Source organism: Alosa alosa, chromosome 19 (assembly GCF_017589495.1).
Source record: "Alosa alosa isolate M-15738 ecotype Scorff River chromosome 19, AALO_Geno_1.1, whole genome shotgun sequence".
NCBI classification, from domain to species: domain Eukaryota; kingdom Metazoa; phylum Chordata; class Actinopteri; order Clupeiformes; family Clupeidae; genus Alosa; species Alosa alosa.
This window is the reverse complement of record NC_063207.1, coordinates 17,203,006-17,216,791: the sequence shown is the minus strand read 5'-3', so window position 1 is coordinate 17,216,791 and position 13,786 is coordinate 17,203,006. Positions and strand designations below refer to the sequence as shown.

At 46.6% G+C, this 13,786-nt stretch overlaps 2 protein-coding genes across 3 annotated transcripts; one reads left to right on the top strand and one right to left on the bottom strand.

Moving 5' to 3' along the window:
• Nucleotides 1-1,341: 1,341 nt before the first annotated feature.
• On the top strand, nucleotides 1,342-5,327 carry dhrs7 (dehydrogenase/reductase (SDR family) member 7). Its single transcript, XM_048228185.1, has 7 exons — nucleotides 1,342-1,599; nucleotides 2,330-2,482; nucleotides 2,654-2,760; nucleotides 2,920-3,159; nucleotides 3,797-3,919; nucleotides 4,467-4,682; nucleotides 4,946-5,327. The coding sequence occupies exons 1-7, from the start codon at nucleotides 1,443-1,445 to the stop codon at nucleotides 4,985-4,987; spliced, it is 1,038 nt and encodes a 345-aa protein (XP_048084142.1). The 5' UTR covers nucleotides 1,342-1,442; the 3' UTR covers nucleotides 4,988-5,327.
• Nucleotides 5,283-13,743, bottom strand: pcnx4 (pecanex 4). 2 transcript variants are annotated; one of them, XM_048228177.1, is made up of 11 exons: nucleotides 13,480-13,743; nucleotides 11,402-12,203; nucleotides 11,034-11,213; nucleotides 10,232-10,767; nucleotides 9,933-10,033; nucleotides 9,487-9,609; nucleotides 8,936-9,296; nucleotides 8,592-8,695; nucleotides 6,846-7,942; nucleotides 6,469-6,655; nucleotides 5,283-6,339 (listed from the first exon to the last, which is right to left on the bottom strand). In XM_048228177.1, exons 2-11 carry the CDS (start codon nucleotides 12,091-12,093, stop codon nucleotides 6,088-6,090), a joined length of 3,633 nt encoding a protein of 1,210 aa, XP_048084134.1. In that variant the 5' UTR covers nucleotides 12,094-12,203; nucleotides 13,480-13,743; the 3' UTR covers nucleotides 5,283-6,087. The 2 variants fall into 2 exon arrangements, with proteins under 2 accessions (XP_048084134.1, XP_048084135.1); XM_048228178.1 differs by lacking the exon at nucleotides 13,480-13,743 and adding an exon at nucleotides 12,706-13,464.
• Nucleotides 13,744-13,786: the final 43 nt, after the last annotated feature.

Here is a 13,786-nt window from a genome sequence, read left to right as displayed (position 1 = left end):
TTAGAAATACTGCCCATCCCTGGCAACATGGTAAAAAGATGAAAATGACTTGATTTTACTTTCAATTCCTTTTACATTCTCCAAGGTACTAACATTAACATTTTTCATAACATTTACTTATCATACTACTATTGCAGTAGTAATGCAATATTTAAAAAAGTGTAGGCTACTCTTGTACTCTTGATACTCAAGTACTTTTAAAAACAAGTACTTCAGTATATTTACTTAAGTAGGCATCTGACTGTTGTACTTTTACTTGTACTTGAGTAAAATTGAGCAAAGGGTATCTGTACTTTTACTCAAGTAATAAAGCTGTGTACTCCGCCTCTGGGTTTGAAGGTGGTGGTGTGAGTCTGACTGTAAGTCAAGTGTGTGGAAGTGAGTAAGTGTGTGACTGTGTATGAGTGTGACCAGTCCTGTCTGCCTGTCTGTGGTCATGTCTGTCTGTGAGCCTGTCTGTCTGTTTGTCTATGGGTTCTGCCTGTCTGTCTGTGTGTCTGTCTGCTAACCTAATGTCTGTGGTTCTGTCTGTCTGTAATTCTGTTTACTTGGCTGTGGTACTGGTCTTGGCCAGTGTTCACGTTAGGCTTTTTTGGACCATTATTTTATGACTGTTAAGAATACTGGCACATACACACCTTTGACTAATCTGAGTGGCCCTTAAATATGTCAGTTTTGACGAAGATTCTTGACCTTGTTTATCAGATATAGTATAACCCTATGCCATAATGAACATGATGCACACATAGCCCATTGCATATGGAGGCATGACGAAATCCAAATTCAATTAATTTCAGTTTATTTACTCTGTTGGAAGAAATCTTGGGCAGAACCGTGGCTGAAAATGGCTAGCTGGGCGAGACAGGTTAGGAGTACAGGTTCATCAGGATAAACATTAATAGAATTAAAGCGTATTTGGTTTAGATTTGGTTAGGTTCAATTATTTTCCTCAAAAATGTTAAACAAATAATAAATAAAATAAGATAAAATAAAATTATAATTCCATGAGCTCTGTGTTTGGGCTAATTCTGGAGCAAGTACAATAAGTTTATAAAAGGTTCATTTTGATAATAGCATTCTGGTCTGTTAAGGAAACAAAGAGGTGTTATGCATCTTTTACAAGGATTTGTTTATTTAGCCTATGTGATTTATTTTGACCCCTACAATTAGAAAATGTAGGCCCATTCCATATCTTCATGCACGATATGGAATTCAATTGTCACTGATTTAATGTCGATTTAGTGAAACCCAAACGTATAGGTTAGAAAAATGGCAGACTTTTATTTAGGCTACAGATGCCCACTTCCTTTCTGACTTTTATTTTGAAGATAATAGAAGGCGCACAACAGTAAATGCCCGGTGTTTCTTGTTGGTCTCAGTTGTAGTACATTGCACTTAATTTAGCAGTTTAGATTTGCAAGTGGCAGGTTGATTTCTGCAACATGTGTGAGTTAGATGGATTATTACCCATGGACATGTCCATTGGTTGCATTTTACTCATGGTCGCAACTGTTTATGCAGTCGTGCAGATGTCCCGTTTTATCTTCGCCGATGCCGACTTCACATTGCTTTGGGCAACCTCTTTTGGAAAAAAGCCTGGTAATGTCAATGTCTCAGTGTCAAATGCTATTACTTTATTAAGTGTCTGTGTTAACCTGTATGGAGTGCTAAATTAGTCGGCAATCCTGATCCTGAAGAACCCTGTGTCATGTGACATCTGTCATTGGTCCAACCAATCGATTCAAGTCAGGGTCGTCTGTTCAGCTTGTGCCACTGACTGACAGGTATATGCAGTGCAGGGTAAAGAGTGGAAAACATGAGGGTCCCTCATTTATGTATATTGTGATATAAAGTGTCCTGCCAAAGAGCTAGATCCTGATTCATCCAAATGAATGCATGCTGTTGTCTTTCCTGGTCAAAGGTTGATGTTGCAATTCTGAAAGATTGTTTAGGAGTTTCAAATGTGTCTAAGAGTTTCATATGTCATGTGTTTGTCTTTTCCGAATTCATTTCCGAATATTATGTATGGTAAAAAAAAGGGCTTGAAAAAGGGTAAGCCCACACAATATGTTGCCATAATATTTTCTGTATAACATAAATAACATAATAAACATAATAACATAATAACATAATAACATAATAAACATATGTCATTAAGTTAGACATTTTGTCTTTAACAACAGTACAGCAGCTCAGCATAGGACTTCCTCTGCTCCTCGAGAGATACTGTGCTAAATAAACCCCAAATCCTTAAGGAACTGTATGAGTGATACTATTTACTTGACAGATCTTATATTGGTATCATGTAACATGCTTGTGTGTTAATCAGAGGCTCAACTGAAGGGCCGGGTTGTGTGGATCACTGGAGCATCCAGCGGCATTGGTGAAGAGCTGGCCTACCAGTTGGCCCAGATTGGTACTCAGCTGGTCTTGTCAGCACGCCGAGAGAATGAGCTGGAAAGAGTAAAGCGAGAGTGTTTGGGTGAGTAAGAATATTTCTGGTGGTTGCATACGCACTTGTTTGCAAATACTGAAATGTGTGCATGCCTAGAAGTTCTTGAATTCCCCTTTCATTTTATGCATTAATGGCAGAATTAAGCGTCAACATTTATATAGTAGCAGTAAGATGAAGCATGTTGCTTTCTCATTGTAGGACGGTCTAGACTACATGAAGAGAATATTCTTGTTCTTCCGCTTGATCTGCTGGACCGAAAGACTCATGAGGCAAAAACAGCAGCTGTACTTGAGCATTTTGGAAAAGTGAGACTTTTAACTTGTGTTTGTAAGTTATTTTTGTTTGTTTGGAATGTGGTCAATAATGTGTAGTCAAGGATGTATTTCGAATGTGGTCAAGAGTAATCTCTGATAAGGTTTGTGCATGACCGATGAACCTGTGTGTATATCTCTGTTTGCTCTAAGATTGATGTTCTCATAAACAATGGTGGACGCAGTCAGCGATCACTCTGCTTGGAGACCAATATGGAGGTGTATGAGGCTCTTATGGAGCTCAACTTCCTGGGGACGGTGTCCCTCACAAAGCAAGTGCTTCCCCACATGATTCAGAAGGGTACGGGCACTGTGACCACAGTCAGCAGCGTAGCGGGCATCGCAGGGGCACCTCTGCTCACGGGCTATTCTGCCAGCAAACACGCACTGCAGGTAAGGGAAAGACCACAGTGGAGTTTGTCTGTCGGGCTATTACGCCCCAATGCACCCCTTTAGTCCATGTAATGGCTGTGTCTGGACTAGGCAGCACTGCAATTTCAGCCATCCAAGATATTATAGGTTTTCTGTAAAATAATTGGTATTAATGGTTTGTTGATGTAGTCATGTAAGTGTGTAGAACACAACATGCTCATGCAGACATCAATACATCCCCTCCCCACATGCATTTGCAATACACCCTAGACACTTTGCTTTTGTTATGTCTGGTAGTTTAATTCAATATTTATTGTTTTAAACCAGTGTTGTTGTCCACCTCCCCTATGTCTTATATGTTACGGTCACACAAGCTGGGCTGTCTGGGATGTTGGAGTATCTATCAGAAAACTCACATTTGATATTGGATTTAGTTTAAATAGTATATTTAGTATTTAGTATTTTAGTATCATGTTTATCTTCTTCTGTCTCTATTGTACAGTGGAGTTTTTACTTATATTACTATATTAAAAAGTATATTACTTTTTCTGCTGTAAGTGCATGTTGTGTGTGATATCTGTATGCTACTGAGACCCTGAATTTCCCCTCAGGGATCAATAAAGTATCTATCTATCTATCTATCTTTTTTGAATTGCAGGGCTTTTTTAACTCACTGCGGATTGAGGTAGCTGATTACCCTGGAATCACCATCAGCACTATCTGCCCCGGACCAGTGCAATCACAGATTGTCCAGAATGCCTTCACAGAAAAGCTGAACAAAGTTGGAACTCACAGCTCTAGTTGCAACTGACATGGTTCACATAATTGCTAGAGGGCTTAATGGTCTGGGCAGCCGTGGCCTACTGGTTAGTGCTTCGGACTTGTAACCGGAGGGTTGTCGGTTCGAACCCCGACCAGTAGGAACGGCTGAAGTGCCCTTGAGCAAGGCACCTAACCCCTCACTGCTCCCCGAGCGCCGCTGTAGCAGGCAGCTCACTGCGTCGGGATTAGTGTGTGCTTCACCTAACTGCTGAGTGTGTTTCACTAATTCATGGATTGGATAAATGCAGAGACCAAATTTCCCTCACGGGTTCAAAAGAGTATATAAACTTAAAACTTAAACTGGTAATCAATCTCAGTCATGCAAGATGTTATGGAGGTTTTCTGTAATAGAGTTATTAATGATTTGAAGATGTCATGTAAGTGTGTATAGTCTAATTAAGAATGTTGCTCAAGATTGCTCAAAACTTGACTGAGTGCTCAAGATTTCTCCAAGATCAAAAGAGTCTGATTGATGTTCATCATGTTTTCCTCCCCACCCCTTTTAGCCATTGTCTCAGGCCGGAGATCAGCAGCACAAGATGACTACCGCTCGCTGCGTACGACTCATTTTGTGCGGATTGGCGAATCATGTGAAGGAGATGTGGATTGGCCACCAGCCATTTCTGTTGTTTTTCTATGTGTGGCAGTACACACCCACATTAGCCTGGTTTGTGACTAGTATACTGGGGAAGAAGAGGATTCAGAATTTCAAGGCTGGACTGGTAAGTCAGCAGTTATGAATAGAACCACAGTTTGGCCCAGTGTTTATGGTAGGGAACCACTGTTGGTAACCACTGCTAATTTCATTACACAAGGTTTGTGAAACCTCAGTGTAGCAAGTTAGCAGTGCCATTAAGTAGGCTGTGGTTATGGACATAGATTGATGCCAGGATGGGATGGACAGTGCAATATTTGGGAATACCTTTATCATCCAGCAGTAAAACTCAATTAGTGGTTAAACCATCTTTTTTTTTGTCTTTTGCAGGATGCAGACGCAGCTTACTTCACAAAGCCAAAGGTCCCCTGAAGGCCTGTGCTGGGTGTAAAGCAAAGATTCTAGAACAGAGATCTGCTCTAGAATCTTTGGTGTAAAGTCTGGGGTTCTGATGAATTTGTGTTTGATTGATTGATTTGATTTGTCACATCTGCTGAAGAAATTGTGTTAAGTTGTGTGAAATCTAGTCCAAATAACACTAAAACATTCTAAATATCCGGTGTTCGCAGTATCACTGCAAATGACATAGATGCTCTCTTGACTTGTAAAATGGATAGCCAAAAAATAAGCTTTTTTTTTTTGAAAAAACTTTTACTGTAATAAACTGTACATACAATAAACATTTTACAGAAATAAAAGTATTTATACAAGGTTTACCGCAAATAGAGAAGTGAACACATGGACCACCACACTGAAATTCAAAACAATGAAGGAGTCTTCAGAGAGGAAGGGAGGACTGCAAGAATGATGCTTAGTGTTTTTACAAGGAGGAAATAGTGTTCAGTTAAGATCAGTTGCAAGTTTCACAACAGTTCCTGTGGTGCAGACACAATTTGCTGTTAGAAAAGAACTGAATAAATATGGCCATATGATGCTATTCACATTTCAAAGGGAAACTACTGTAGTCTTCCAGTACTCCTGCAGTTTAACAGACACATACTGTAGTGCAAAGCCTTTCCGAAGACCCTCTCAGGCCACGCCTTCAAGAGGGCTGACGAATCGCCAAGCCACCAGATCCTAATTCAGGAGAGACGACAGGAAATCAGTCCTTTGATGGATGCACCCACACACCAATATCAACTAAAGGTGAACCTTACGTAACTCTCCAAGAGCCAACTGCTTGATCCTTTCCCCATGCCCTAAGTGCTTTTATCTCATGTCCTGAGACAAAACTGCAGGTACTCAATCTTTACAGCCACGTGTCTGTGTGTGTTTGTGTGTAAGGCTTTATACTTTCCCCCCTGCTCCTGTGAGGAACAAGAACCTAACGTCAAGCTCACCAAAAAGGATATGTCGACATTTTCGTTCACAACATCTCTAATGACACCTATTTTTTGGCATTACTCAAAAGAGTGAGTTCCTTCCATGATCACACAGTCTCGGTGTCTCGTTTGTGTGCTCTGGTGCGGGTGCTAGAGGCAGCCCAGGTGCAGGGGGGCGGATGAGTAGATGGGGTAGCCCAGGGGCGGGTCAGCAGCCTGTACGGTCAGGTTCCTCAGGAGCACCGGGTGGGCCTGGATGCTGTAGCGCTCCTCATCGTCGTTGGTGGCGTACAGGAGCTCCCAGGAGAGGTTAGCCCACTGGCCCCGCACGCCCTCGGCGCACACGTGACCCACGTACACCAGCTGCTCCTGCAGGGTTAGCACACGGCCAGTGTACGTCCCCTATTCACACACACACACACACACAGACAGATGAACAAGTCATCGTTACACAGTACTTTGTAATGAATTGAATTCTCCACATTCAAGATTGGATGTTTTGAAATCAGACTGTTGTTGTAATGGGGTTACCATAGCAAGGTCGTGACCCAGCGAGAAGAGGAAGGGCTTTTCCTGACGCACGCTCTCCTGCCAGCCGTGGTCTGTCGCTGTGCCGATGTACCAGTGGTGCTCGTACTCGTCCAGAGTGGCCTGGAGCTCCTCCGCGCTCTCCATCGCCCCCAGGCTCGCCTGGTCAAACAGCAGCTTGAAGCTGTACCTGCTCACCCACACACACACACCAGAACTTCTGTTATTCACAATTAAAAGGAAGTCCAGTGAAGTCCTACTGGTGTCTCCCCCTGTCAAATCCACAACTAGAAGTCTGGATGTTGTAATGCTGGGTCGGGGAGATGAATTATCGGGAGTCGTTAAACACACTGTAGTTTACACATGTTAAGGAAACTCACCTAAATGCTTTCAGGGCCAGCTGATGCAGCTCTCTCCTCCCCTTCAGCCAATCCAGAGCCTCGCTCCAGGGAGCCCCCCCTCCGTAGAGGCGGAACACCAGGCTGGGGCTGGGCTGCTCTGCCTCCAGGCCTAGCGCCACCAGGCAGGAGAGTGCCACCTGGCTAAAGAGCTCCAGTGCGTCCCTCTCCTCCTGCAGGAGCGCGGCGGCATGCTGGCCCCCCGCCGCCAGCCGGCCCACGGCAAAGTGGAACCAGTCGGCGGGGACTAGCGGCTGCAGCTGGAGCATCTGTGGCGGGGCCAGGGGGGCAGCCGTCCGCCACTCGCTCGGCAGGAGCTGCGCGTGCGGGCCGCTGAGACGCCGCGGCCCCGCGGCGGGTAGGAAGGACGCCTCGTGCAGGCCACCGCCGCCGCCGTCGCTGCTGCCGCGGTCAGCAGCCGGCAGCCCCAGGCCCAGCGGCCGCAGCGGGGGCAGCGCTGAGAGCGCCATGTTCTCGTACAGGCTCAGCACCTCCACGGAGCCGGGAAGGGAGAAGTTCCTCTCCCGGGGCGCCGGGACGGGCCGGCGCGCCACCTGCGGCCCGAAGAGGTCATCGTCGTCCAGCCAGTCGGCCGAGGAGCTGAGGCTGCCGCGCTGACCCGGCGAGGAGGACGTCGACATGGAGGAGGACGAAGAGAAGGACGAGGAGTGGGAGCCCGGGAGGTGGGTGGTGGAGAACTGCGTGTCCCGCTGCAAAGCACGCTGGGAGCTGCCGCTGTCTGCGCCCGGCGACAGCGGTGCCTTCTCCTGCAACGGGGGTGTCAGCCGGTCCCTCTGGGCACAGCGCTGCAGCAGTAGCCACAGCAGCACCTTCACGTAGTCGGCGCGCAGCTTGCGCAGGTGCTCGTGCGAGTCGATGATGCCCGTGAGCACGTTGCGCGCGTCCGAGTAGAGGCGCACGGGCAGGGCGCAGCAGGGCGTCAGCGTGTTGCCCCAGTGGGGGTTTAGCAGCTGACGCCACTGGTTGGGCGCGTGGGACTGAGCCAGGGCTGCCTCGAACACCTCGTCCATGCGCCGGGCCTCCAGCGTGTGACACGACGTCTCCTGGAGCTCTAAACCCTAAACGAGAGCAGGGAACAGGAGAATCAGTGGAATAAAGCACTGTTAGCCGACTGGCTGGACGACGATGACCTCTTCGGGCCGCAGGTGGCGCGCCGGCCCGTCCCGGCGCCCCGGGAGAGGAGAAAGTAGAAAACTAAATACCCATGCTGCGTTAATAGTAGTAGTGTGGTCATTTTGTATACAAGGTATAGTTTACTGGATAGAACAGTGTGGAAGTTTAGGGTACTTTAATGTAGTCAATGCACAATACAGTACGTTTGTGTTACAGCTGCTACATGAATCCTTAAAACGTAATAGGGAACTAAAGTATTTTAACACATTTCTACATGCCCCGTCAGCGTTCATTGTATAGACCCTTTCAACAATAAAAACAAAAACAATGCTTGAACGTTCTATTTGGTTTCCAATCTACTTCCTCTGCATTAAGATAACATGGAATGTTAAAACGGAAACCTTGTGGGGCCAACTATGATGCTGATAATGGAACTCTCTTGAAAGGGTCTATAGCATTTTCGCAGTTGACTGTCCAAATTTGAACCACAAAAGATCTAGAAATAGGGCCCATGTTGAAAACTACTGAAGTTCCCTTTAAGGAGCACTAGATGGTGGTTAGTCTGTGTTCAGGGTGCAGGCCACTGTATTGTACCTTGATGTTGAGAGTACAGTATCCATAACCGCGCTCTAGTAGCGTGAGCCACATCACCCTGTCCTGGAAACGACACAGGAAGTGAGAGCCAGGCGGGGCTGCACCTGAGGGAGCGAACAGACACAACAACAGTCACCAAAATGACAAACACACACACACACACCACACAAAAACACTCTTGGGAACTGTAGAGAGAAATGTTACACAGTAATCGTGTACATTTGGCACGCATGTATGTGGTTTATATTCATGATGTGATGTGACGTGATATCCAGAGGTTGGTTAGTGAAGTCAAAGATAATGACAAGCTGTGGCAGGAGAGAGCAAGCTGCTGTCTCACTCACCAAGGGCGCCACATGCGATGGCTCCCCTGAGGGCAGACGCCAGGCGGGCGCTGAGCTGCTGGTAGTACACCGAGTCTGGGCAGGGGCAGGCAGTGCCGGGGGTGCCCGGCCAGGAGCGCAGGGGTCGGGGGAAGCCCACCAGAAAGATGGGCAGAGTGAAGAGGGGCAGGAGGGGCGCTGAGAGGAGGGCGGAGAGCACCAGCTCCCCCAGCAGGAGCGGGAATAGCACTGCGTTCAGCATCAACATGGCACTGGTGGACTGGCGGCGCTGTTTCGTCTCAGTCCACGACGTGACGATCACGGTGAGGGCAAACTTCAGCTTGGAAATAAACTGGGAGGCGCGGTCAATCAGCAAGCCCACCTGTGACAGATGACAATTCAAACATCTGTCAGAATACCGTTACTCAGACGGTGACCAGTCAGTCGAAAAATAAGCTAATACTACAATTAATACTACTAATTGATCAGCACCAATGGCTGTGCTTAGTGACATTTTCAATCCACACATACAGACAGACCCACTCCCGTCACCTCTGCAGATTGCGACTCACCACCAGCAGCTGCACCCCTGTGCCCAGGCTGTGCCACCCTGTAGCTGGTGCCCCCTCTGAGCCGAGCCTTATCAGCACCACCACCACCATCTGGAGCAGGGCATCCTCCGAGCTCTGCCACACCTGGAGGCCAAAGGTTATCAGGATAACCGGTCATTAGGTCATGACTTTTTTTAGGTCATTAGGCATTAGGTATTCACTACTTTTCTTCTGTTAAGAGACTCTTCTTAGTATCTGTCTCCTCAGTGCAAAAACATTAGTACATTCAACTCTAAAACATTTTCCCACTCAAACAAACTCAAGATATGTGACTGAACAAACTAAATATATATGCCTTCTCAAGACATCCTAAGAAAGAGATCAGAGATCTCTTAGACTAGTGGGATGATAAAACATGTGTTATGCATCTTTATGGATTTGCCTGTGGGGTAAATGTAAACTGGTACCATTCTGAAAGCTCGCGTGAAGCCCACAGCTAGTGATGCTGTGTGCAGGTCCAACAGAGATCCATCCAGAGCCAGGAAAGTAATCATGGCAAAGGGAGACACTGCAGAAAGACACCAAACTAGCTCTAACTACACAACCAATACAGCAATCAGTCAATACATTCTGTTTAAACGAACCAGCTGTACACAGTCACTGAGAATTTGAAGATATAAACCACTTTACATTACATTAAAATTTAATGACCTCTTACTCCCTTGAAAAGATTTGTATTTGTATTATGAACATCTGTATTTCTTACCCAGATTGAGCAAGACCCTCCTAAGATAGCCAGCCAGGCGAAGACCCCTACTGCTGCGTCTGAAGGCCTGAGAGCAGCCCGTCTGTTTGGGGTACAGGGGGTTCCTTAGGGTGCCTCCCAGCAGGAACACCCCCTGGATCTCCCTCAGTCCCTTGCTGAGAACCAGGAGACAGATGAGTGCATAGGCCACTGCCGCTTGGACACCGTGGAGACTGACAGAGGGCAGCTCCTCCGTGGGAGGTCCCTCCAGGCTGAGGTTCCCTGTCTGGGTGGGGTGCTCAAAGAGGTAGTGGTGGAGCAGACCCCCGTCCGCCATGGCTCCGGCCAGAAAGATCAGGCCCAGCGGCAGGCCCTTCAGGCCCAGGGAGAGAGCGCGGGACTGGGCCCGCCTGGACCTGAACACCGCGCCCAGCTGGCTCCCGTCCAGGCTCAGCAGGTAGCCCATGCCGACAGTGAAGAGCACTATACCCAGAGTGGAGGGGATGAAGTAGGTGCTCACAGCCACGGATGCTGACACCAGGAACATCACCAGTAGCCTGACAAATACACAAGCACAGATAAGAGGACAACAGAAACAAACAGCTAACCTAAAAAAAAAAAACTAGAATATTTTATTATACATCCTCTCATCACTGCATAATCTTAAATATTCCTAGACTACAAATATATGCATTTTGTTGAGGTTGTTAAGTGACATCAGCTAAAATCAAACCCACACTCATAAACAGGGGCGCAGGGTTAGCAAAGAGAGCAGGAGAGGATTGACACAGGTTGTAAGGATAGGAGGGGGATGGTGTCTTACCTGAGATTTGTGGCCATGGCAGAGCCGCCGAGCCCCAGCACCAGAACCTGCTCCATGGCCCACAGCAGCAGGGCATCAGGAGGGGGCAGCGTGCCCAGTGCCCACAGCACGGGCAGCACCACAAACACCACGTGGAGCACCTGACATGCCAACCGCAACTCATTCATTGGGTCTGTCAATCTGCATTCAGAGAAACACAGAGGCAGGAAACTGTTTATAGAACATGAAAGATATGTGGAGTGGACTGTGGGTAGATGCATGCAATTGCTGGTTGGTTGGTAGCTGGTTGTACGCAATGTATTGTTGCATTTGTAGCATGCAGGAATGTTTTTAACTATGCCCAGTAGTGTGGTGGGTGTCCTTCTCACCTGTAGACCAGGTCGACAGCAATGAAGATCAGAATGTACAAAGGTCTGGTGAGTGCTGTGATCTCATAGGTGTCCTGGGGCTGGAACGTGGCCGTCTCTGGGGGTGTGTTGACGATCAGAGCGTACTCCCCGCTGCACAGTGTCACCCAGCTGAGGGCAAAGACTGGCATTGCTGCACCCATGCCCCCATACAGACCTATCAAGCTGCCGGGCAGCAGATACCAGGTCCCCAGACCGCACAGCATGCCAGCCAACAGCGTGTGCAGGACAACGTTGACCATGAACTTCTTCCCGGGCACGATGAAGCGCACGGTCTCTGGGGCCACGCAGTGTGAGAACTCCACCTCCTCTTCGTCTGCCAGGATGTTGTTCTGTGCCGAGAGACGCTGGACAACCCCGGTCCTCCGCGCCACGCACTGTGCCAAGGTCTGCAGCGTGGCGGCCACAGCCAGCATGAGTCCCCCTGAGAGCGTGGCAGCATAGGCATCGCCCAGCACGCCTACCTGGTATAGCACAGTGCCCACCCCGCCAAGCATGCAGGGTGTGAGGAACAAGAGCAGCTGGTGCAGGTAGACATATGGGGGGGCACAGTAGCCCAGTTTGAGGCGCGGACCCCCCAGCAGAGTCTGTGGAAAGCGCTTCCAGAAGAACTCCTGCTTGTAGTCGTTGAGCAGGGGAACTTCAGGCCCCATGATGAACACAGCCTGCTGGGGAGGCCCCTGCTCACCTCCATGCAGTGCTAAAGGGGCATCACACCTGCTCTGCTGGAATGCTTCATGATGAAATCACAGTGGCAACATCTCTGAGACAGGACAGATAAAGAAGCAACGTTATAGGGCACCTAGGAGTGACCTGTTGATCTACTAGATACATAACTGAAAATATTTAACTTGATAACATTCAACTAGCTACCTATGTGCTTGTTTTAAGCATCTGAGTTAAGTTCACTTAATACAGTTCACATAAATTGGACTAATTTGTTTCATTTCCGCTGCCCACTGAAGATGATTAAGAGCTTAACCTGAATAATAATAAAAAAAGAAAAATTAGAGTAACTAAAAACAAATGGGTAATTTTAGATTACATTACATTGTTGTTTATTATTGCTATTTATTCTCATTATAGTCTGACCAACATTTTAATCTGTTCCCTGTTAAATGTAAATATTATATTGTTTTGTATTTGTATGTCGCTTTGGACAAAAGCGTCTGCCAAATCCCATAACCATAATATGTTGCTGTGGGTTAAGGTTGACATTTTTCTGGCAGTGTAAGTTTTGAAATGAATGCTGCATTCATACTTACAGATAGTTGTTAGCTCAGCTGTAATGTTTGTGTATCTCTCCTAGCCAACTTCAAGTAGGCTAGCGAATACGCAACTGTTACCTTGGCTAAGTTAATGTTTCTGTTTCCAAGGACCCAAATTATCAGTAGTGTTACTTTCTTAACAGTGTGCCCATGACAACGTACATCATCGACAGCTTTCTACTCAAGTATCCTTACAGAGATGTAGCCTGCTACTGTTTAACATTTTCTTTACTTGCGGCTATCTTCAGATAACTGATCAATAACTAATGTGATCTAAGTTACTGCTACAGTATCTCTGTGCTGTTAAGGCAGCTAACGTTATCTCGCAAGTTAAATGAAGCGACGTAATCAATAGCTAATGTTAACGTATTTGGCTAGCTGGGTACGTTTGATAGCGACAACCCTGTCTTATGTGCAAAAGCTATATAAAGGATAATACACAGGTTACTATAAAGATGACGACAGCCACTAAAGTTAGGTTTGAGGTTTTCACAAACACCCAGGTTATATAGTCAATGCAAAGGCACATAACAAGGGTGGCTAGTTAGCTAATGTTAACGTCAACCATGTCTGGAAGCCAACTAGCTAACGGTTAGCTAGCTACAGCTAGTAAATAACCAGTTACATGGCTTGCTCTTTAGCAGATCTAAAACATTATACCGTATCACAGACAACGATAAGTGTGGTGTTCTACGTTGTATAACGAGGAGGCTAGCAACTCAGATGACTTCTATGAAAAAAAATAACGGACAGCCTCGTCAAAACACTGACCTCTGTTGTAGATGGCAGTAATGAACGGTTCAGCCAGGTTTCGGAACCACTGGTTGACTTGGGTTGTGTGCTGTAGCACCAGTGCATGGAGAAGCCGCCTTTTTCTGTTTCTTAGTTACAACATGCATAGAGTATCGACTAATTAATCATCGGTAGGTCACACTTTCTCATGGATAATTATATTGCTTACTAGTATCATCAGAAGATGAGACAATGAAGATCTGACTGATTCGTCAAAGTGATCCTCACCGATTTGTTGTTTGTTCACGTGATGTAGAATGCTGACCCACCCCTTTTTTCTATGAAA